The sequence below is a fragment of the Artemia sp. Qi Xiang Cuo genome, chromosome 13 (assembly GCF_049724085.1).
Source record: "Artemia sp. Qi Xiang Cuo chromosome 13, ASM4972408v1, whole genome shotgun sequence".
Taxonomy (NCBI): domain Eukaryota; kingdom Metazoa; phylum Arthropoda; class Branchiopoda; order Anostraca; family Artemiidae; genus Artemia; species Artemia sp. Qi Xiang Cuo.
In genome coordinates, this window is record NC_142806.1 from 48,555,738 (window position 1) to 48,581,761 (window position 26,024).

General features: G+C 37.2%; 1 protein-coding gene across 1 annotated transcript in view; it reads left to right on the plus strand.

The window, feature by feature from the left end:
* The window catches only part of bma (SCY1-like protein bma), a 431,463-nt gene that overhangs the window by 162,401 nt on the left and 243,038 nt on the right, over positions 1 to 26,024 (plus strand). Inside the window, exons 3-4 of the mRNA XM_089099020.1 lie at positions 537 to 734; positions 16,350 to 16,470. Coding sequence (XP_088955146.1) covers positions 537 to 734; positions 16,350 to 16,470 — 319 coding nt within the window. The remainder of the gene's footprint in view (positions 1 to 536; positions 735 to 16,349; positions 16,471 to 26,024) is intronic.

The window sequence follows — 26,024 nt, forward strand, 5'->3', positions numbered from 1 at the left end:
ATTTAAGGGAAATGGGAAACTCTATTTGGAAAAGGCCTTCTTATACATGGGCACGCACTACAGTATTAGCATGATTCGTTATATATTATTGCGTTAAACGAAACACAAGCTTTTAAGTTAAGTTTTTTCTAAATTGAAAGCAAAAATTAACACTGAAATTAAAACAAAACTTGTCTTATATATCAGGGTGTTATCCTCCTGCCAAACTCTCTCTCTGTATTCTAAGTTTAGCTTAAAGTTTATTGGTAGTATGATAAATGTGGTGGAAACTCTAAATAATAATGAATATAAACCTTTGTGCAAAAAGGGTCAAGTTTACCGTTTTTCAGTTTGTGTGATCACTAAAGTATGTTGCAAATATTGTATTGATTTTGGAGGCATAACAAAAGGCTTTTTATTTATATAAAAATCGTATTGGTGGTGGAAGCATCGGATGAGAAAACCTGCTCGAGCCGAAAGGAGTTTATCTTGGATTCCAGGTGCTATTTTTTTATAAGAAGAAGAATAATAATTGAGATAATAATCTTTAATTTTAGGTAGTCCATGGGTCCGAAGAATGCCAGGACACACTCGCATTTGTGTCAGAGCCAGTCATTGGAAGCTTAGCAAACCTTATTTCTCAGGAGGATGAAGACAAACCCCCATTATCCCCTTCTGTACATATGCACAGTGCAGCCATTGTTGACACTACCTATAAATTTTTAGACATCGAATACAAATATGGAATATTACAAGTAAGTCTACATTTTCCTAGTGACTCATCTACATTGAGATTTTACTAATACCGAGATTTACCTAGCCCTAATTTGAGCCAATCTGACTTTTCATAAAATATTTTGAATGGCTGAAAAATTCTCATTGGGTTAAATTAGCTATTGCGGAAGACCTGTAGTAGTAAATTTAACTGGGAATCGACCATTTGTCCAACGGATCAATAATAGAAGTTAAGTTAAATAGTTTTTCATAACAGTTTAAATAGTTTAATTTTTTAAACTACTAATTTTTAAATTTTTTAACACATAAGGTTAAATAGTTTTTCCTCTAAATTAGCCACGTCATTATGCACAATGTTACCTGTATCAATATATGGGGGGGAGTGAAGGTCTACGAAAAAGGTAGTTTTCCTGCAATGCGAGACATTGCGACTTCCTCGTACATAATAGTTTATTCGATCATTATAATATGATGTGCTTCACATGTACTTCTGATTTTGCCAGGTGTGATGGCTCTCCCCATGTCCTTCTTAGGAATTCTCCTGGCTATTTTAATCTGTTGTTCAGAAATATTACCGTTTTATAAGTATATGTAAGGAATCCTTCAAAGCCTAATTAGGTATAAGCGTGTGTACCACAGCGAACATATATTCTTCACTACCACTGGAACGGTCACTGCTCATCACATCGTCTGCTCAATTTTGCATACAAATTAATTTACAATGGTGAATATACATAAAGCAATAATTCTTCTTTCTTTTTTAATTCCTAATAGGTAGCTTCTACGAACATTAGGGTAAGCTAGGAAAACGATTTTGTAGGAGCAATTGTGCTATTTCTAAGGATATAAAAGTTTTTGCGCAATTTACAATTATAACAATATTGTTGAATTTTTATGGCTGAAAAAAGTAGCAGCTACCTAGTCCTCAGGTAATTTCCTTTAAATTGACCATTTTTCCAGAGGGAAAAAGTCTAGAGATCTTTCACAGGTATAAGTTTGATTTGAAGAAAACTATTCAATATCCCTAATAATTATCCCTAGAAGTTGGTTCAATCTATCTTAAGTTTAGCTGAAGTACAGAAATGTAATTAAAGAATCAGATTGAAATAAGTAGAATATTTTTAATAAAGCGAATCGAGATTTGGCCCCCCTAGTTCTTTTCCTAAGGCTGCAAAACGTTGTACGATAGTATGAATTTTGCTACTATTATATGTAACAGGTGTATTATGTTTATCTAGCTTGATGTTCAAGATGTCTAAGGCTTGGTGGATATATGTATATTCGCCTAAGACTTGATGAAAATAAAATTTGTATTTCTTCTTTCCAGTTTAAATTTTTTGGATTCTCATAGCCTAATTTGCATAATCATTGTTTTCTGCAAAGCTTTTAGGTTTCAAGTTTGAATATGATAGCTACAACTTCAATGGAAGATAGGATAATTAGACAAACAAACAGACTGCTACAAACTTGATTTATAAATAGTTATATTCTGGCACAAGAGTAAAACTAGTACACTATTAAAATTTCACCTCATTCTTTACTGTGGACTTGTTTGGAGGAATATTTGGTGTTGCATCTAGACTTTCTCTGAAAGGTGCCTGATTAAGAGTGGGAGGGTATCAAGTACAAAATAGGTATTGAAGATATTTGACAACGGGCTAAAATCAAATTACAAGTATCATCAAAGGGACAAGTATCATAGACAGCGCAATTTGACATACCGCCGCCTAAGTAATGAGAGATGTGGGCATAATGTATTACTTTTTTCAGACGAGGGCACTTCGTGTAGAAGGAGTTGCCGTAGAAACTTTGAAAGTAGCTCATTTGATTGGATATTGAAAGTTCTAATGCCCTTTTAATAGCCAAAACCATTTGGAGGGCAACCAGCCTCCCTTCATTTCCCCAAACACAACAGTTAAAATTTTGAGATAGCTATTTTGTTCAGCATAGTTGAAAGGTCCAGTAATTATGCAGTCCAGTAATAACCGATTCAAAATCAAAATGATCACAAATTAACTTGAGTAGGGCTGAGAACTCCCCTGCCTTCTCAAGACAAGAACATAATTTGCAACTTAGTGTAAACAACAAATTGTTGTGAAATTTCAGTTTAATATATCCTAGATATACAGATATTTATTCCTTAAAGTTTTAGTTTTTTTTATTTATTAAAGTCGAACAAGTGAAAAAATTAAAAATATATATTGTTTCCCGTCAAGTGCAAATCATGTTCTGGTCTTGAGAAGGCATGGGGGTTTTCAGCCCAGCTCAAGTTAGCCCTAAAGGACTCTATCCTTTCTCTCTTTCTAGACTCTACCTAGGCTACTGGAAAAGAAGTCAAAAACAAAAGAAGAAAAAAGTTTACTATTCAGGTCAACTTCATGAAACGAGCTAAAGAACACAAATCAAACAAAAAGCTTCACGGCTCGCCTTAGGCGCGGAGGTCCACAAGCTCTAACCAAGGCAATAAATGGTCCGTTCTTATTATGTACAAAATTTACCCTTGGATTTTGGAAGCTAGTGTTATACCTACATTAGTCATAAACGGCCTGGATTTTTGAGAGGCTTTTCTTACTTAGCGGATTCTTTCAAAACGTCTCGTAATGGGTTAAACGAGAGAGAATATTAACAGGGCAAAAATATATTTAAGGAATAGCCAGGACAGGATTTAAATATTGAAATTAAAGAACAAATACATTTTCAAATGGGGATAAATCCATTTATTTACACAGTGAAAAAAAAACCAGGTACAATAGTCCAGATATTTCGATCACATATGCAGCGATCGTCATCAGTAGAATTACTAAAATAATATAATAAAAACTAGCATATTTATAGACAAAAAAATAAATAACTTTTCGGGTCATTCACAAAATAATGAATTTCAGGATTATTCACCAGATTGTTTTCAGAGAGAGTTCACTAAAAAAGTTCATTCAAAGTTCAATACCTAATTTAAGGTGTTACGTCGAAAATATGAAATTAAAGAGAAATTAAACTAAGTTTGCCAAAAAGGGTATTTATCAGATAATCAGGGCCAAGAGCCGTAACACCTCCCTCTTAAGATAAATTGGTTCGACCACGCCATGTTGGTCAGAACGAAAAGGTCAAAACACAAAACATAAAATACACAACACCAACTTCAAAATCACCAAATTTAATCCTCTTCTCGTTTTCCTTCATTAGCCATTTGCCCAGCAGTTACACATGGCTGCACATTCTACTGTCATACCATTTGCTTGGCTCAGGATCCATTGCCATTCAGAATCTCTCTTAGAAAGATCTAAGCTGTAGGCTCTACAGCCATCTCCGCCAGGCTTGGGATCTTGAAGAAGGAGGATCCACGAGACTTGTGGAACATAATTGTGCTAATATAATACAATAAGTCTCGGGCATAGCCAAGCGAGAGTTCATTCATCCACCTGGTTACCAGGATAAAGGAAAAGAAATATAAAAATTAGAGAATCGGTGATCACTAATCTAAGTCTATTAGCACGACTAAATCAGGGATTTTCTTGCTCTCGCGAATTTAAATTTAAGAGATCAGGATCTGGCATATGTGACGATACAAAACGTCAATAGGGATTGGCTAAACTAGTTTCTTAACCTCCAGTGATGAAAACAAATCCACATCTTAATTAAGCACCAATTGTCCCCTCGGATAATCTAAAATTGCACGTGGCACAAGACGCAAAGATTCGCATTACCGCTGGTATACTGGAAAACTTGGTAAAAATCCAAACGAAACATGAACAAGCTCTTTCTGGGTACCATCCGCTGGGATAATTGTATGAAGGATAGACGTTGATGTCAAATTTAGGTTGAAATTGGACATATGGGGTCACGCCTGCCCAAATCAACTTGCCATCTCTCCAATATTAAGTATTGTTTATTTTGCTATTGAAAAATACTTGAGGGATGTTGTCGGTCTTTCTGTTATTTTTTAAAAGAGGGAGAGAGACGAATATTTTAAATGGAAAAAAAGCGAAAGCCGACTCATATTTTCGCTGAAATTTGAGATAAAGCCTAAAACCAATTTTAGGTTTACTTTATAAGCTACTTCGTTCGATATTCCTATAAATAGTACCAAACAATAGAGCAAAAAAATATTCTTTAAAATAGGTCTTTTTATTTTCACAGAAGAAGTAAATAATTCGTCATAAAATGAGAAATTAATTTTCTCGTGTCTCATTTTCTATACAAGTTGGCCAAGCCAATTTCGTGTCCTCGACTCTCCTATCAAATGGCAAGCTTTCCCCCTCTGTTATAGAAGTCCCCTGTATATCCTCCTATAGACAGGTTGGCCTCGCCATTTCCATCTCCTCAACTCTCCTACGGAACGGCACAACCCCCCCCCCCCACTTTGATAGAAGTGGCTTTTAGGGACAATAAATCCTCTGTCCAAAGTCCCCTCCAACTAGAACATCTACTGCTAGAAAAGGAACTAGGTCTGCTTCTACATTTTGGTTTAATGGAGCTCTTTACTTTTCTTTGAAAGACTTGTTTTGTGGAATTTTTTTTAAGTTAATATTATAAGAAAGGGAAATATACAGAGACAAGCCTTAGAAACAAAAGACCTGAATTTTTCAACCTTAACTTGAGGACTAAGGCAAGTCAGCTAGAGGAAATCTACGTGGGTCATATATCCTTTGATCTTCGAACAACAAACGAAAGACGACTCAACGAAATCAAAGGACGTGTAATCCAAAATCTTAATTTACTTCCAATTCCGAAATAAAATCTATTTTAACTATTTAAGTTCTGGATTAAAGTTCTAAAATCAAAAAGCATTAAATCCAAAACTTTAAAACCGTGTTAATGTTTTATGTAAGGATTTAATGGTCTGTTATTTCGGATTTTTTTTTTTTTTTGCCCTCTCTTGTGTCTTATAGTCCACTAAATCCACGGAAAAAATAGACGATCTGGGATAAAATTGCAATATAAATGATTTTTACACAATTTTGTAGAGAAAAAAAATTCTGTACACCCTACCAAAAGTCCCCAAGAATCCCCTTAGCGGAATAGGGTGAAAAACGGGGGGAAAGGGAAAAATCCAGGGGAAAACTCGAAAATAGACGGCCTGCAGTTTTTGATGCTGAGAATGGCATTTCTGATTCTCTTGGGTCCAAAGAGATCGAACTTGCGTTTTTTTATTGCTGTATAAAAAGTCTTTCCCCCGTTTCCCAACTTACAGGGGGAAAAGAGGGGGGAAATAAAGATCCTGCACAGAGTCTGCAAGACTTTTTTTCTGGGGTTTCCCAGTGCGAGAAGAATGAATATGTTACATTGATTGCTCTGTCATTAGCCTTTCACCCCCCCCCCGCCCTATTTTCCAATGAAAAGGGAAAAAGAGGGGGAAATCAAGATATCCTCTAAAAGGAAAAGATAGTCATACGGTTCTACAGATTTTGGAGAGGAGATAAAGGTCTATCAACTCGGTTTTAAAGACCCTCTAACACCGTTTTGACGAGAGTTTAATATCCTATTCCCTGGTGCTTCTCTTTTTCACTTTGTTCGATATTCACTAATGGTGCGTTTACACATAGTGGAAATCCGAGCGGATTGTGAAAACCGAGCCGATTTTCCCACGGTTTTGTGCTTGAAATTTTTCTAGCCGAAAGCTAGTGTCTATAAGAACGTAAAGTGAATTCAAACTTTAGTGAAAATTTGGAGCTCTCCTTATAGCTCATGCTGTTTTCAAATGTTTTATTTTGTGAGGCAGCGCAGAAATAGAAGGAAATAATTTACGTAAACCTTAGTAAACCTTAGGTTTAGTAAACCTTATGTACAACTTAAGGTACTTTGCTTCCTCGCTTTATGTCCTATGTCTGGGAGCCGCTTATTTGATCAAAATTCTTAACTGTGCCTTCTGGCTTGAGGCTGATCAGAGGTGTTGAACTCACAAATCTTATGGACAGATTCGCTGTGTGGGTTGTTTTCGTGTCCGAAACAGGGTTTAAGTTTGGGTTTAGCCACAAGTGTGACTATAGTGTGGCTCGTGCAAAAAGCTCCTCTTTCTTGCCTAATAAGTTTTTGTTTGTAGTTTTCATATGACACCCTATTCATGGAGGAAGAAGACAAACGCTGCAAGCTCTGCAGCCGCAGCATCCGTATTGGTGGTGAAAGTGACAGAATCACAAACACAGAAGCTCTTTGGATCAACGAGGCCAGTGTGCAACGGGGTGAACAGATAACAGTTGAAGACGCTGAAATAGAACACAACCAGTGCAGAAAAGACTGTTGCCGTCCGACGTCTATAGCTTCTCTCGGAAAAAGAAAGAATGACGATTTCGAGAATACTCCAGCAGGTTGGACAAGTGCCTTTCTTCTTCTATAACAGAAGCCAACAGGGGAATAGTCTTGTGTACAAACCCATCGCGACCATTACCTTCGAAGACAAGATCGGTGACATGGACCTACTATGGCATGCAAGCTGGATACATGACACGAAACGGGCCGGATGGAGTGGATTTATGCAAGCAATTCACCATGGGTCACAGAAAGGCGCTTCGTCGATTGTTTTTCTGCCTATGATCGAATATAATCCCTCCGATCTTTATTGTGTATACACAACCTTACATTTTATCTCCGATAAAGTACGCCAGCATGGAATGGTACCAGTTGTGACTTTTGACCAATCTTTGTACATGAAAGCGGTGAACATCATCAATGCTGAGCCTGCTGATAATCCTTTCAAGGCAGCAGTTCCAATGATCAGGGGTCTCCATTGCCGTGTGAGCTTTCTTGGAGCAATCGGGCACTTGATGATGGAAACATGAATAAAAGAAGTGCTTTAATGCCTATATGCCGGTAACACAATTTAGCATATCCTTAGCGGCAAGGCTGTTTCAAGAGCCATGAGAGTGCACGAGCTTATAGATGCAGCATTGCAGATCACTCTCATTTGCAAATCGTATGGTTTCAACTGCATAGATGACATACATGCGAGTCATCAAGATTTTGCAGAAGCTCCGGCAATATATATGGCTCTACTGAATGAGGAATTAGCCCTCGAAAACGTATCCAACGCAGACATAGTACGTCGAATACAAACGCGAATGAGATAGTTTCAAGACACGCTGCAGAACAAAAGGACTGCAAAAATATGGCTTCAGTATTCAGAAATGTTCGGAGTGCTTAAGAAGGCCATCCTGGCAGAACAGACCGGAAACTGAGTGCAGTATCTTCAAGCACTCTCTGAGATGCTTCCTTACTTTGCAGCTGCAGTCCACAACCTGCAAACGAAGTCGGTGAAAATGTTTCTTCAGTAAATGGAAGAGCTGAAAGAAAGTAACCAGAAGCTGTATTAAGACATCACAGATGGGATGTTTGTCCTTCGAAGAAGCGATAAATTTTGGGCTGGACTCTCTCCGAACTTAGTAATTGAGCAATTACTATTGAGGTTGTTGATAACAAGCGGGGGACTCACGAGAGGAAATGGGATGAGTGAGACGTAAAGGTTGATCTGGATAGTGTCAATGCCAGTACGAGCTGAAATTAATGAGCTTATGCAGTCACTCACCGGCGTTGAGTACGTGTCATCTGGCCAGCACGTTTTCGCAAGACCAGCTTGGATAGAAGGAGATAGAAAGGACATATAGGCTTCAGTAGCTGTTTTGCGCAGTCCTATCCACAGGAAAACTGCACTCAATTGCGCAATATATCAAATGGTATGACAGCAGCAAGGGATGTCAACGCGGATGAAGCAAAGGCGATAGGAAAAGAAATTCTGAAGTCAATGGACGACGCCGATGGCGGTTACTACATCTTCAAATGTAAGAGCAAAGCGATTACGATGGCCTATCAAGGCCATATTTCCGAAGATGATGGTGAAAACATACAAATTGACGCAAGTCTTCTATTCCAACGTCTTGCAGCAGCGGCAACTAGAGCCAGAGGGGATGTGAAAGAAACTCTCAGATTCGAACTCTTCATCTATCCTACTGCCCTTTTCGAATCGTCAAGCCTGCCATGACAGCCATATAAAGCAGAGTTAGCAAAAGCTACTTGGAAATTAGCAAAGGCAGAACCTGTGAACTTCCTATCAAAAGAACCAGAAAAACACGTGATCAATGGCGGATGGCTGTTCCAGCATATTCCATAGAAAACAGAAAACATTGTCGAACAGGTTTGCAACAATTACATTTCCTTCGTGACACGGGAGTATTCAAATGCTTCTGTCGCCTTTGATGGTTACACTTTAGGTCTGTCTAACAAAGATGTCACCCAAGTTAGACGAACGAAAGGTATCCAGTGTCCGACCGTCAATTTCACACTGAGTATGAAACTGCAAAGGAAGAAGACGGACTTCTTGCGGAATCCCAACAATAAGCAGTACATTATTCGAGCTTTTGGTAAGAAGCTTGTCCAAGCCGGCCTCACTGTCCTTCATGCAGAGAGAGATAGGGACGTTCTGATTGCATTGACAGGTGTTGATGCCGACAAGGAAGGGGTAATCGCTGTAGTTGGAAAGGACACTGATTTATTGCTCCTTCTCCTCCATCACCTGCCTCCGGAAGCCAGGGATCTCTACTTCGAAACCAGTAAGAAATCAAGAGTGCTGTCAACTTAATACTGGCACATCAATTTTATCAAAAGATTCCTGGGACAGGTTTGTCACTATATTCCCGTTGGCCACGTTCTTCTGGGCTGTGACATGACGTCCCGTTTGTTTGGGATAGGAAAGCAGGATGTCCTGCCGTTCCTAAAAAGCCACGAAGAAATTAGGAATAACTGTGAAATGTTCCTTAATCAGCGGTCTAGGAAGGAAGAAGTCCAGCTAGTCGATGAAAATCTTTTGCTGTGTTTCTACAAGGCTAAGACAAAGGAGGGTGTCACCAAAGTTAAGTACAGGGTTTTTCTTGAAAAACTGAACAGCTCAAAGACATCAACTTTTCCAAACCCAGAGAGACTTCCACCAACTCCATCGGCTGCAAAATTTCATTCTTATAGAGTCTTCTATCAGATAATGAAGTGGCGTAATACTGCATCAGAACTCGACCCGAAAGACTGGGGTTGGCGATTACGAGACGGACGCCTCACTCACTCGGACTTGCTCCGCCTCATCTGCTAAATGTGATTCGTTGCAGCTGCATGCGTTCCAACTGTGACAGTTCATGCTGTAGTTTCCGAAAAAATGGATTGCCTTGCACACTTGCTAGCAAAGACTGCCACGGGATTGCGTGTTCCAATAAAGATGTTTCTGTTGATAACGATGAAGAAGACGATCTTTAATACATAAACCTGATCTTATCCTTTTTAGTTCAATATAACGCGTAATTATCTTTCGCTCTGATTATTGAAGTTCCCTGATTTGTTTCATTTCTTACATTTAGTTTTGTCTTATGTTTCTATTATATAGTCGAAGTAAATCTGCTCACGTAATCTGAAGGCCCGATGCATTGTCTCCCCTACGATAAAAACACTGCAGAAAAGCAAGATACAAATCTAATACCATGTTTTTTGAAATCATCGAGTCAAAAAACCTAGGGGGCAACATTTTGACCCACCATATTGCACAACTCTTGAGGATAATGTTTCCCCCCTCCCCCGCTAAAGGGGGAAATCGAACCAAGTCCAGCGATAAATGAACATAACTTTCTTTTTCGATTTCTTCGCCCAGAAAAAGAGCAGACGTGAAGTTCGAGCGCACAATAAATCTGCCCCTGAGTTTTTACAATTTTTCCCTGTTTTTTACCCTGTTCTGCCCAGGGGATTTTGGGGGACTTTTGATATGTTGTACAGAATTTTTTTTCTCTACAAGACGGTGTAAAAATCTTTTATATTGCAATTTTGTACCAGAGTTTCGTAGATTTACTGGACTATTAAGAGTAGAGGTAGAGTTTTTTTTCGAAATATTACTGAAGTATTATACCTCTAACAATAATAGATTTACAAAACCTGAAATTAGTTTGTATTTCGATTAATAGAAATATTAGAATTCACATTTATTGTCTTTTTTTTAGAAATTAATTTAAAAAACTTTCCGAAAAAGAAGTTTTTCAAAGAAAAGTAAAGGCCATTTTAAACTTAAGATCAAGAGATACAAATACCTGTTAAAATTCAAACTCAAAACGACCAGAAATTACTATTAAAGAATAAATTAAACCCAAAACGAACAGAAATTAAATAAACAATCATAGCAAAAAACATACAGCCAGTAATAATGTAAATGAATTAATATATCTCAAAACGAGTAATGCTTAGATTGAATATGAAAATCAAGCTTAAAAAGAAAATATATATTTTGCTATTAAAGTTCAAATGAAACTTAAAACGAACAGAAATTAAACAAACAATCAATGCGAACAAACATACAATATATATTAATGTAAATGAATAAATAAATCTTAAAACAAGTGAAACTTAAATTGAATATGCAAATCAAGTTTGAATTGAATAAAAATAATACCAAACAAGAGTGTGGGTATCGCCTCACTCCAGAAGCCTAAAACCTACTGCGTCATTGGCGCTTTACTGAAAACGAATCATATTACAAATGTTTTCTTTTTTACTTAATAATGAAGATAAATATTAAAATTACAGTAAAATTTTGAACTGATGAGCTTTCAGCAATTAATATCATTATACATAAGACATTCAGTTAAATTTATTAGTTCTTTCCAAGATTGGTCAAGACAAATATAGTTTCACTAGAAACAAAATTTGGATACTGCCCCCTTCTTTAACTGTAAAACCATAAAGCCTTCTGCGTCATTGGCGTTTCACTGAAAACGAATTACTCGTATATTACACATTTATTCTTTTCCAGTTTTTACACCATTGAAAATGAAAATAAAAATTACAGTGAAAATAAAATCTTGAACTGATGGATCTTTCAACAATTAATATCATTATATATCTAATATTCAATTTGATTTTGTTTATACTTTCCAAGACTGTTCAAGACTCATATAGTTTTCAGTAAGGCGCCAGTGACGCAGTAGGTTTTTTTTAATTAAAACTTTCCGTCATTTTTTCATTTTTGATTGCAAAAAGTCTCAAGTTTTTATGGCATGAGGGGGGGGGGGGTGTTTACTGTCCGATTATTCTTGAATTTAAAAAAACAGATCTACAACTTTCAATTGAAATCGAATGAAACTTTTTTCAAAGTCTATACGATTACCTCTTTGATAAAAACCTTATATATGAACAAGAGACAGCTTGCATAACTTGTGGACAGCGATTGACAACAATGATTGGATTGAAAAAATTGCAAGTTTAATTAACGCAATCTTGCGTTAATTAAGTAAATTGCATTACTTTAAACTACGTTAGGGGGAGGCTCCCCCACCCCTCCCTTGGATCCGCCACTGCCTTACACTCTCTGTTTCTTTCCTTGTTAGGGAGGAGAGCAGATGCCTAATAGGTGTGTGTTAATACCAAAACATTATAAATCTCATTGGGCTTTCAGGTATAAACAGAATTAGTTCAAAGGAAGTGGTGGGGAAAAAGGGCGTGAAGGAGGGGGCTATTTGCCTTTCGATCAATTTTGAATCTTAAGAGCTGGACTAGAACTTACAATTTCCAATCAAAGGAGCCCTTTTTGAAGTTTATAAGAGAATCCCTTCCTGCCCCCTGGCCCTGGGGGGTTTTGTTGACGCCAGAGTTCTGTTACTTAACCTTTCAACAATTTTTAATATAATGGTATTTTTAACCCTTGAATTTAAAGCAGCTCTGGGGGAAAAATAATAAAAAATATTGAAGCTATATAAGATTTATTCATTTATTTATGTTTGCACCGGTTATCTTGATGTTTGTAAGATAGTTAATTTTAATTTCTGTTCGTTCGGGGTTTTGTTTATTCTTTAAAAGTAATTTCTGGTCTTTTTGAGTTTTAACTATAATAGGAACTAATTTCTGCTGGTCATGAGTTCAATATGGCTCTTTACTCTTCTTAGAAAACTTTTTTTTATGTAAGGTTTTTTTAAAATAATAATAATAAAACATTGAAGCCTTATGGCCTATGCTATAGACAGCTTAATTACATGCATCTGAAAAATCAAACCTGATTTTTTTACGCAACATTGAATGCATTGAAATAATAGCTTCTAAAAACAGTAGCTAGGTTATTCCATTTGTTGATGCAGAAAGAACAGGATCGTTTTGATCACACAATTTTTCGGATGTCCTGTGCCTGAATAATTTAGTATTTATCGCAAAGTTTGTAATTTAACCTTATTTTAAGTATGGCTGTAATTTTAGGTATTTTATGGTAGATTTACTATCTGTCCTTCCCATACAAAACTTTACCTTTTTAAAGTCTTTGGAGTGGGGGCAGCGTAGTTGGCCAAAAGAAGAAAACTTTAGCGTAGACAGTAGGAGAGGGGGAGGGTGAGGTTGGAGACTCATCCAATACGGGGCGGAACTTCACTTATCTCCTCCGTTCCCGGTTTAAGAGATTAGACAGACTCTCATTGGGCTGTAGAATGTTGGACCGCTTGAGTTGAGGAAGACGTTTAAATACTTAAGAATATTTTATATTAATAGTTATTGCAGGATTGCTTTCATAGATTGTGGAATGGTGAGCCCCCTGGCCCATGATTTGGGTAAGCCTCAACTCATAATATGCAATTTTGATTAATTGTTCCGTGTTATGTACATATATTATTCTATATATGTTATTTTGAGTTATACTTTTATCGCATTGCGTTCATTTTTAAGCCTTGAGATAAAAACTGAAACCTTAGCCTAAACAGTGGTTGGGGGAAGTATCCCCCCTCACATGCATAATTGAGCAGCCACAGAGAAAGTAATACAAATGAAAATAATGTCTTTTGAATATGTCTTTTTTCAAAAGACACGAAAATAATTGTCTAAAGGAACCTGAAGTGCTATCTCTGACATTTCCGTTAATTTTTTATTCTAGTTACTTTCATATGTAAAATTTAGAATATTATCGAATGGGTTTAGTCTTCCCCTCCCTGAATAATTTACATTTGGAAAACTCACCCCCTGGGAAAGTCCTCCCCCTCCAAGAACCTTTTCTTTTTCCTGCTGATAATTCCCCCGCGTTAAATTCCACCCAGCAGAAATTTCCCAGCCGTGGAATATGCTCCCCCAAACATATTCCCCTCAGATAATTTCGGATATTCATAAAATAAATAAAAATGTATTTTTCCAGGGGCAGTTTATGTGGAAGAGGTGGTCGCATAAACTTTGGAACGGGGTTCATTGAATTACAAATTAAAAGTTATAGTGCCCTTACACCAGGGGCGGATTTAGGATTTTTTAGGGGGGGGGGCGCAAAATAGGTTGATCTGATAAACTTGCGTTAGGAGCAAGTTTAATTAACGTAATCTTGCGTTAATTAAGTAAATTACATTACTTTAGACTACGTTAGGGGGGGGGGGGGTAGTTGCACACCAAGTTCTTTTTACTCTTAAAAAGTGAACGAGAACTTTAAATTTCCAATGAAAGAGCCCCCTCTAAAGTTTATATGAGCACCCACTCCATAATAAATAAGATGAAAGATTCGGAGGACCGTTAAATTACAATCCTTGCCCTGAGGGCTGTGGGGAAGTTGTCATTCACAAAGACCTAATTTCCAGAACTTAAAACTACGTTTAATAAAATGGCTGTCTCAAAATTTTGATTGGATGTGTCTGAGGAAAAGGTGGGCGTGAGAGGGGGGTTAATTGCCCTCAAATCACTTTAGACTATTAAAAAGGGCACTAGCCCTTCGGATTTCCAGTGGAATTACCCTTTTTTGAAGTTTCTACGACACCGTCTTCTATAAAAACCTTATATGCCCCCAGGGTATAACTGAAAACCCTTGCCTTGAGGGATGTGGGGGAGTGTCTATTTTTTATCTGGAAATCAACTACGCTGAACAAAATGGCTATCTCAAAATTTTGATTGGATGTGTTTGGGGGAATGATAGTCGTGGGGGGGGCTAGTTGCCCTCCAGTCACTTTCGACTATTAAAAAGGGCAGTAGCCCTTTGAATTTCCAATCGAATGAGCCTTTTTTGAAGTTTATACGACAACGCTTTCTATAAAAACCTTATATGCCCCCAGGGCTTAACTTAAAACCCTTGTCCTAAGGGTTGTGGGGGAGTTTCCTTCTCAAAAACATATTTTCTATCTGGGAATAAACTACGCTGAACAAAATGGCTATCTCAAAATTTTGATTGGATGTGTTTGAGGAAATGGTTGGCGTGGGGGGGGGGCTATTTGCCCTCGAATGACTTTCGACCATGAAAAACAATACTAGCCCTTTTACTTTCCAATCAACTAAGCCTTTTTTGAAGTTTCTACTACAACATCTTATATTAAAACTTCATATGTCCCCAGGGCATAATTTAAAACTCTTGCCCTAAAGGTTGTGAGGGAGTGTCCTCCTCCAAAACATTTTTTATATCTGGAAATCAACCACGCTGAACAAAATGGCCTTCTCAAAATTTTTATTGGATGTGTTTGGGGGAATGATGAGCGTGGGGGGAGGCTAGTTGCCCTCCAATCACTTTCGACTATTAAAAAGGGCACTGTCCCTTTGAATTTCCAATCGAATGAGTCTTTTTTGAAGTTTCACGGACAACGCCTTGTATAAAAACCTTATATGCCCCCAGGGCATAACTTAAACCCCTTGCTCTGAGGGTTGTGGGGGAGTGTCCTCCTCAAAAACATATTTTCTATCTGGAAATCCACTACACTGAACAAAATAGCTATCTCAAAATTTTGACTGGATGTGTTTGGAGAAATGATGGGCGTGGGAGGGTGGAGCTAGTTGCCCTGCAATCACTTTTGACTATTAAAAAGGGCACTAGCCCTTTGAATTTCCAATCGAATGAGCCTATTTTGAAGTTTCTACGACAACGTATTCTATAAAAACCTTATATGTCCCCAGGGCATAACTTAAAACTCTTGCCCTGAGGGTTGTGGGGGAGTTTTCTCCTCAAAAATATATTTTATACCTGGAAATCAACTACGCTGAACAAAATGGCTATCTCAAAATTTTGATTGGATGTGTTTGGGGGAATGATGGGCGTGGGGGGGGGGCTAGTTGTCCTCCAATCATTTTCAACTATTAAAAAGGGCACTAGAAATCTTGATTTCCAATCGAATGAACCCTCTTTGAAGTTTCTACGACAACCCCTTCCGTATGAAGTGCCTCTGGGAGAAAAAAATAATAAATAAATAATAAAACATTGGAGCCGTATGGCCTTTACTATAGGCAACACTACAGCGTTGCCTCTGATGGAACGTAGCTTCTTTCGCTATTGAGGACAGTTAGCACAAGCCTGAAACTGCTTTTTTTTCATTTAGCCAATAGATTAACATGATTTTTAGAGCACGAGCTAAAAAAACGGCAAACCTGGTTGAATTATATGCACATTATAGAAAAAGTCGTTATAGCCTCCAAGTTTATTATACCTCAAAATAACCTATATATGAAGTGAGGCCCCCACCCAATATAGTTGCATGGTACTCAGTGTAGTTATTGCGTATTTTTGCAAACACAACATAACCAAAATGTTCTTTTCATACACCCTATTTTGAAACGAGCCGGCAGTTTTGAAAATACTTGTGCACAGTTCTATTCTATAGAAATCGTAGGAACAATAATTGCCAAACTGGAAAGCAGTATTTACCTTAAAATACTTCCTGAAAACAGATACTCCATTGCTCTTCTTTCAGATAGTTGAAGCTCTAGCATTCTTACATACAACCGCCCGAACCCAACACCGGAACATTTGTCCAAGCAGTATTTTAGTAACGAGAAAGGGAACTTGGAAGCTTGCTGGGCTAGAATTTTCTGGTAAGTTGAAGTCTTAAAATTTTGTTTTACATCTCAGGCCTAAAATGCAATATTATGCCAAATAATTCATGTATCTTCAGATAATAGGGTAATTTTTTCTGTTTACTCAACGTGTATCACTATTCACCACTCCCACATAGATTGTTAAGTTAAAGTATTTACCAGTGATTTGCTGTGTATATTGAAGCTATTTGGAAACTTTTCGACTGTGCGTATTAAGTGGTGCGTATGGGATACCATTTCAAGTCCAATTAACCCCGAGTCCGATATAGTCTATTATAATTAATTGCAATTACTTATTGAATAAGGGCAATTATTACGTTCTATTAACCACTGTTTGGATAGCAGATTTAATTTTACGCGAGTAGTTTTAAATTGGAAGAAATATATGCTGATTTCCAGCGAAACAATATCAGTTAATTAGTTCTTTTTGCAACACAATCATTCCTGTTATAAAATATTTTTGTCCTGTTATTATTTCGGTTGTTATAGATGCTGTTTTTTTGTTGTCTGATAGATATATGCCGTGATTTGGCAAGTTGACTTTCCTTTTGTTATTCAATTTTGTTTGTCAAGGCCTGTATTTTGATTGAATATCTGTTTATTTATTTATTTTACTTAATAAATTTATTTTTGTTTGTGCATAACGAGCTTTTCTCGCTGCCAGAGACTTGTAACTATTTACTAATTATTACATAGTATTTTTAATAAGTTAAATAGAGAAAAAGTTAGTACTGAATAATGAAGAATATCCCCCCTGTACCAACAATGCCAAAGTGATTAGTTGATTCAAATGGGAAGGTGAAACTCCTAGAGTTCGATTAGGCAGATGATTTGAGTGTCCTAGATGAAAAAGTTAAAAAATCTATAAGCTTCTGGGTGGTCTCGAGTGTTCAGGATGTGAGAATAGGTTTGGAAATTGATCTTAAAAAGACTAAGTCGCTTAGACAATGAATAAATGTGATTGAAGAAGTGATGGTAGGTAACGAGAAAATCGATACAGCATATGGATTCACTTACTTGGATAACATCATTAGTAAATGTGCAGTGAAGATTTTAAAATCAGAATAGCCGAAGCGCAGGTTTTCTTTGGAGTTGAAGAAAGGTTTGGGAGAGCAGGAAGATATATCTTCGAACTAAGATTAGAATGTTGGCAACCAAGGTAATGACAGTGGTTAAGTGTGGCGCTGAAACAAGAACTTTCAAAACGTTTAGGAGGATATGCTGTATGTTTTCTAAAGGAATTGTTCTTATAATTTATGTATATATATATATATATATATATATATATATATATATATATATATATATATATATATATATATATATATATATATATATATATATATATATATATATATATATATATATATATATATATATATATATATATATATATATATATATATATATATATATATACTGGGGGCCTAATTACCTCTACAGTATCCATAGGGAATCAACACATTGAAAATAACATATGTTTGTTGGTTATGTTTGTTTGCTGGTTTTGGATATGGCTGCTGGTTTTGGTTGTTGGTTATGTTTGTTGGTTATGATTGGTGGTTGTTGGTTATGATTGTTGGTTATGTTTGTTGGTTATGAATATTGGTTTTTGGTTATGTTTGTTGGTTGTTGGTTATGAGTGCTGGTTGTTGAGTATTGCTGGTTGTTGGTTATGTTTGCTGTTTGTTGGTTATGGTTTTGGACATGTTTGTTGGTTGTTGCTTATGATTCTTGATCATGGTTATTGTTGTTGGTTTTGGATCATGGTTTTGGATATGATTGTTGGTTTGGATATTTGTGATAATAAATGGAGTTACTAGCCAATGCCACCCCTGTTTCTATTTCCCCATGATTCTTTTCTATTACAAACCTCAGAAAGCCATTATGGAACATGCCCATTATTTTCCCTTAGCAGCCGCCATTTCTTAGCACATTAGATAAGTGGAGCTACCAACCCCTCAAGGTGTTACACCTGTTCTACGCGGTCTCCGGTTCTATTAAAGGGAACACAGTTGGCAAGACTCCAATGACACTCCCCTCTGGACTTCAATGACGTCACAGCACATTCCGTTTCAAACGGTCAAGTGTAATATGCTTGACGCAATTTTATATAACCCTGCGACAGGAACCCATGGGGAAAGCCCCACTTATGACGTAACGACAGAACACACATTATGTGAGGACAGTGCAAGCATATCTGTCACGTAATACCTCTTTGACATTTTCATTTTTTGCCCGAAATCCTCAAAGTATTATTTCTTTCTTTAACTTAATGGTAGTACACACTTTATGTAAGGTCAGCACATCTTACGAAATGTAGGCATACATCACTGTTAGATAATACCCTTTTTGGCGTATTGATTTTCGCTCGAAACGTTCAACGCTTTTTTAATAGCGATATTAATAGACGATATTAATAGCTATATAGACTAAAGGGTGCTTAAATTGATCGTTCTAAACAATGTATTTTGAAAACACAGGGCTTCTAAATAAAAGTTTTTTTTACTAAAAACCAACTTACATCAATATTAAAAACATAGAAAAAAGCACTTAAAAAACACGAAAAAAATAGAACGTGAAAAGAGGCTTATCGTAGTATATGCAAAAAAAAAATCTATTATAAAAAAAACACATCCTAGCACGCAATACCAGGGAGATATCTCTGATATTAGATGCAAATTTATACCCTATAAAGAACTTTTGAGGAAAATACCTCGTTTTCTTTGAGCTAAACTTATGAATTTTTCACAATATCTTGACAATATACGCCTACCCCCTGCCCCCCTAACAATTATTTTAAGAGGACAAGTTGATATTAGTGGTACATTTAAAATATTAACAGGCATTTTTGAAGAACTTTTAACGAAATGCATCGTTTATTAGACAGGAATGTTAGATTTCACTCCCCCTCTACCGAAAAATTCAATTAACGTTTTCCGCCTTATCTTTAAGCTCTAGAGTGTACTAGTCCAAGGCAATGCATGCAACAGTGCCACACTATTACTGTTTGTGGCATTCCTTCGACATCGCCGCATCTCCCCCAAATATAGAATATAAGTTTTAGTCTTATTTCACCTCCGATTATGCCTTATCGCTATGAAATATTGAAGCCAAGAAAGGCAGTATTTTCCAAAAAAAAATCATCAGGTGCTTATCTTCAAGACAGAGTTAACCGTAGAACTCCGGACCAAACCATAGAAATCAAGACCTTATTATCGAAATCATGATCAAATTGTAGAAATCATGGTTATCCTCTAAACCATCATTACCAAAACAATGACACCCTGACAAATTCATAAAAATCAAGAGCAAACTGTAGAAATCAGCAGTAACCGTAGAAATCAAGACCACCGTAGAAATCATGGGCAATGTGTAGAAATCTTGGCCAACCTCTAAAATCATTATCATAACAAAGAAAGCATGAGAAATTCCTAAGAAAATCAAGAGCAAAATCAGGTAACATACACTGAAGAAATTTAGCTCTAAATTAGCTCTAAGATCAGTTCGTCCTCTGGAAATGATTGCTAGGAAAGGCGAGAGGGGACGGGGGGGGGGCTGCCGGAAAAATTCAACTTCAGAGTCTTGTTTTAAAGGTTCTTTTAACTAGTTTTGTAATTCATAGTCAATTTCAACTCTAATTCCTGGGGCTTCCAATATGCTGAGTCCAACTCCTAAAATATGGTAAATAATTGTTTAAAAAATCCTTGAGTGCTAGCATATCCTTAGTCAAAATTGTACTCAAATGTGTGATAACAGTGTCGTAGTGCCATTCCACTCTGGCTCATAATTATAATTTTTTAACGGTTTGGGTACCTACTCTTCTCGCAAGATGACCCACTTATCTTCCAACCTTTTTCATGAGGTGGCATTCCGTTAGATGAGCACCATTATTACGCTGCTCCCACGTGTGTGCCGTGCTCGGAGATTCCATGGGCTCCTGGAGTCTAGCTTGTGACAAGTGATGGCGTCATCCATATTAGACCTGGTCACGGAAATCCTGGGAATCTTCCAGAAAAACAATGTGCCAAAATGGGAAGGAATCATGCCAATACTTAAGAAATAATAGAACATCTGGAATCCCAGGAAGCCTGCCAGGGGTGGGAGGGAACAATAATTTCTAGAAATAGAATTTTCCTGGCGGTGGGATGGTGCCATGTGGATGACGGAGGGGGGTTGGTGTGAAATGTTTTTGAGGCTATTATGATAGGTTTGGAATTGCAAAAAATTGAATAAGAGGATTGAAGTATAATTTTTAAAAGGAAATGACTGAAAATATGTCTTGGGGGAGATGGGGCGATGTCAGAGGGATGTCACAGAGCAGTAATAGTGTGCCAATTTTGCATGAATTGCTTGGAGTATCACTCTCTAGCAGCGAAATGGCGACTTCTCGGTGTTCAAAAATATACTGTTTAATGAGATTCAAAGGCTTTTTTTCGGAGCGAAATGGTTGAAAATGTCCTAGGGGGCGGAAGGATGGTGCCACATGGATGGCAGAGGGGTAAGATGGCGTGTAAAGTTGTGATGGTGTGAAATATTTTGGAGGCCATTATGATAGGCTTGGGATTGCAAAAACTTAAATCAGAGGTCTGAAGCATAATTTTTAACAAGAAGTGACTGATAGATATCTTGGGTCGATGGGGTGATGTCAAAGCGAATGCCATAGAGCAGGAATAGTGTGGCATTGTTGCATGCGTTGCCTTGGACTAGTACACTCTAGTACACTCTATCACTCTCTAGCAAAGAAATGGGTGACTTCTCGGTGTTCAAGTAAAAAACACTGTTTAACTTAGATTCACTAGCTTATTTTTGGAGCGAAAAGGTTGAAGATGTCTTAGGGGACGGTAAGATGGTGACATTTGGATGACGGAGGAGGACTGGTGGGTAATGCTATGGTGGTGTGGAGTGTTTTGCCAGAGGGGTGCCACAGAGAAGTAACAGTGTGGCATTATTGCTAGCGTTGACTTGGACTAGTACACTCAAGAGCTTAAAGATAAAGCGGGAGGCGTTAATTGAGTTTTTCGGTTAAGGGGGACAGACATATAATGTTCCTGTCGAAGAAACGATGCAGTCGTTAAGAGTCCTTGAAAAATACCTCTTAATATGGTTTAAATGTACCACTAATATCAGCTCGCCCTCTCGAAATGATTTTGGGGGCGGGGGCCAACCGTATATTGTTAGGATATTGTGAAAAATTCATAAGTTTAACTCAAAGAAAACGGGGTATTTTCCTCAAAAGTTCTTTATAGGGTATAAATTTGCATCTAATATCAGCGATATCCCCCTGGTATTGCGTGCTAGGATGTTTTTTTCTATAATACATGGTTCTTTTGCATATATTACAATAAGCCTCTTTGCCCGTTTTATCTTTTTGTCGTGTTTTTTCTATGTTTTTAATATTGATGTAAGTTGGGTTTTACTAATAAAACTTTTATTTACAAGCTCTGTGTTTTTATGTATAGTTTAGGACTATCAATGCCATTATACAATTTAAGCACTTTAGTCAGTATTGCTATTAATATCTTGAGAGCAATTGTCTCCAAGATCGTGTCAAATTTGGGCAGTAGCACGCCGTTCTAGCGTGTGCTAAAAATGAAGAATCTCAGGTGTCGCGCGATAGGTTAATTTTAAAATATAATGATTAGGACAAAATGTTCGGAATGGCTTGTTAGTCCTCTCTGTTAGGCTACAAATCTATTGGAAGAAAATTGACCGTTCGAGTTCTAGCGGGGTCAAGAATTAAAAAAAAAAGAAAGAACTAAAGAAAGAAAAAAAAAGCGTTGAACGTTTCGAGCGAAAAATAATATGCCAAAAAGGGTATTATCAAACAGCGATGTACGCCGATATTGCGTAAGATGCAATGGCCTTTCATAAAGTGAGTGCCGCCATTAAGTTAAAGAAATAAAGAATGCTTTGTGCGTTTCCGGCGAAAAATGAAAATGTCGAAGAGGTATTACATGACAGTGACTGTAACTGTCATCACATAATGTGTCTGCTTTCGTTAGGTTATAAGCGGGGATGACCCGATGGGTTTTCGTTGCAGGGTTACATAAAATTGCGTCAAGCATACACCTGACCGTTTGAAACGGGGTGTGTTTCGACGTCATAGGAGTATAGAGGGGTGTGTCATGGGAGTCTTGCCAACTGTGTTTCCTTTAATAGAACTGGCGACCACGTTGCACAGGTGTGACGGCTTGAGGGGCTTGTAGCCCCACTTATCTAATGTGCTAAAAAAATGGCGGCTGCTAAGGGGAAATATTGGACATGTTCCACAATGACCGTCTGAGGTTTTTAATAGAAAATATCATGTGGAATTAGAAACAGTATTGGCATTGGCTAGTAACTCCGTTTAGCATCAAAAATATCCAAACCAACAATCATATCCAACAACAAAAACCATATCCATAACCAAAAACCATGATCAAGAATCATAAGCAACAACCATATCCGTACCAACGAATATAACAAAGACCAAAACCAACAGCCATATCCATTACCAACAAACATAACCAACAAACATAACCAACAACTAACAAACATAACCAACAACCAACGAACATATCCAAAACCATAACCAACAAACATGACCAACTAACATAACCATCAACCAATAATCATAACCAACAACCCACAAACATAACCAACAAACATATCTAAAACCAAAACCTACAAACATAACCAACAACCAACCAATATAAACAAAAACCAGCAAAAAATTCAAAACTATAACCAACAAACAACATATATAACCAACAACCAGCAATCAAAACCAACAACCAGCAATCATAACCAACAACCAACCACAAATTACGGCGATTGGAAGTGTGCCAAGAAAATTTGAACATGTGTCAAAGAGACCCCCAATTCTTGAATAACGTAATCAGAGGTGAGGAGTGCTGGGTCTTTGAGTATGATCCCGAGACAAAGAGGCAATGTTCTGAGTGGCTGTGGCGCACGTCGACGTCTCCTCGCCCAAAAAAAAAGGCAAGAATGAGCAAAACCAAAGTGAAAATGATGCTCATTGTCTTTTTTGACGTCTAAGGCATCGTCCACTATGAATTTGTTCCTCTTGGACAAACCGTCAACGCCAAGTTTTATTAGGAAGTGCTCAAGTCCGACAAGACATCGCGGCCGACTGGAAGTTGCACCATAACAACGCCCTGGCTCACACCACCTTTATCGTGAACCTTACCAAGGATGGTACCTTACCGTACCTTACCAAGGATGGCGTCCCAACCCCTCCGCAGCCGCCCTAAAGCCAAGATGTGGCCCCCGGGCTATTTTTTTGTTTCCAGAGGGGATCCAAGCAACATGCACCGTGGCTCTCAAGGCTGTTCAGAAGAATGCATACCATGACGCCTTCAATGCTTGGATATCGCGCTGGCAGCGCTGCATTGACGCAAAAAGAGCCTATTTTGAAAGTTTTCAAAGAATTTTAATGACTGACTCAATAGATTTTTTAAATCGACTCAGCTTTATTACTTTCTGGACAAACCCTTTTCGCGTAAAAAAACGATCTAGATAGGTCAAAAGTCTGAGAAAAATAATTAAGAGTCTGAATTTTGGTGTTTGCAAATGATGTCATGTACTATGTTAGTACATCATATAAGCATATCTTATCATATATGGCATCATATAAGTATTTTGTTATATGATGTCATACATAGCATAAATAAGATTGTCGAATTTCCAACGCAACATTTATTAATATAAAATTATGTCTGTTGGAAGGCCCAAAAAACCAAAAATTGCAGTTGCAGTTACTATAAACGTTGATTATTTAGAATCAACATCTGGACTATCAAACGTAATAAGATGTAAAACTCGACAACCTGGACCATCAATTGTGACAACACCGATACGGACAGCTAAAGCAAAGGCCATTGCTAAATTGTCTGAAGTAATCAAAATCCAAAAACGTTTCAAAAATGACCATAAAGAGCAAAGACACTGGCGGTTCAAAGATATAGGAAAACAACAATATGAGCGTGTTAAAAATGATATCGAAGGGCAAAGACACACGCGGTTAAAGAACAAACAACACCGTACAAGTGACGGAGTCAGAAATGAAAATGAAGAGTAGCGAGTCAATGAAAATCAACCTGGACAGCGAGAATCAAAACGTGTAAAAATTGAAAATGATAGCGATGATGATTGGGTTTGGGATTTTGAAATTGATAAGGTCATCAATGCATACCAGACCTTTGTTAAAAAATAAAAAAGGTTCGGAGATACGTATTTCATAATGACGAAAGATAAGCCGAGATGTAACGACGTAAATAAATTGAAAATGATAGCGATGATGATTGGGTTTTGGATTTTGACATGAATAAGGTCATCAATACCTGCCATACCTTTGAAAATCAAAAATATAGACTGGATAAGCCGTTAAAAGAAAACAAAGTTTTTGTCCCACAACCTGAACAATTAAAATAACAAAGGTTCGGCGATATGTCTCTCATAATGACAAAAGACAAGCCAAGGCAAAATAAGAAGTTTTTGTCCCACCACCGGAACAATTAAAAGAAACAAAGATGGTCGTCAATGCCTTTCATACCTTATAAAATTAAAAACCTGGACTAGGTCAATCGTTGAAAGAAAACGAAGATTTTGTCCCACCACCTGAACAATTAAAGGAAACAAAGGTTTGGCGATACATGTTTCATATAGACAAAAGACAAGCCGAGGCAAAAGTTAAAGGTCCCAGAAAAAAAAAGCAACTAATTTTACAAAGGCACCACTTCTAATTTAAGGTCCATTTGGACGTCATGACATCAAGAAAAGGCCCAAATTGTATGCGTTTAGAAGACAAGCGAAAGCAAAAATCTATATATAGAAGCCTGCCGCGTGCCCCATTCCTTTGTTAAAAAAACATAAACAAAGGTTCGGCGATATGTATTCATAATGACGAAAGATAAGCCGATGTTTAAGGAACTAAACAAATTGAAAATGATAGCGATAATGATCGGGTTTTGGATTTTGACATGTTTAAGGTCATCAATACCTACCATACTTCTGAAAATTAAAAATATGGACTGGTAAATCGTTGGAAGAAAAAGAAGTTTTTGACCCACCACCTGAACAATTAGAGGAAATAAAGGTTCGGCGATATGTCTTTCAAAATGACAAAAGATAAGCCATGGCAAAAGAACGAGTTTTTGTCCCACCACCTGAATAATTAAAAGAAACCAAGGTGGTCGTCAATGCCTTTCATACCTTTTAAAATAAAAAACCTGGACTAGATAAACCGCTGGAAGAAAAAGAAGTTTTTTTCCCAACACTAGTATTTTCTGAAATGTTGGTTAAAAATTCATGTTTTTAAAGCCATGAAATTGACATGATTTTGCGCTATAAAAGCCTCAGGTATCTTTGTGGCACAATGAATTGTTAGTAATATTATCAGTTATCAATCTCGGTGTAGTTTGACTGGATATTGGATGGCTGTCTTAACACTTCTTGTATTTTGTAATAACTTCAGGAAAACCTGTTTGTTTGTCACTTTTGCAGAATTAATTCAAAAAATTTTACGATTTTGAGAAGGGTTCTTAACC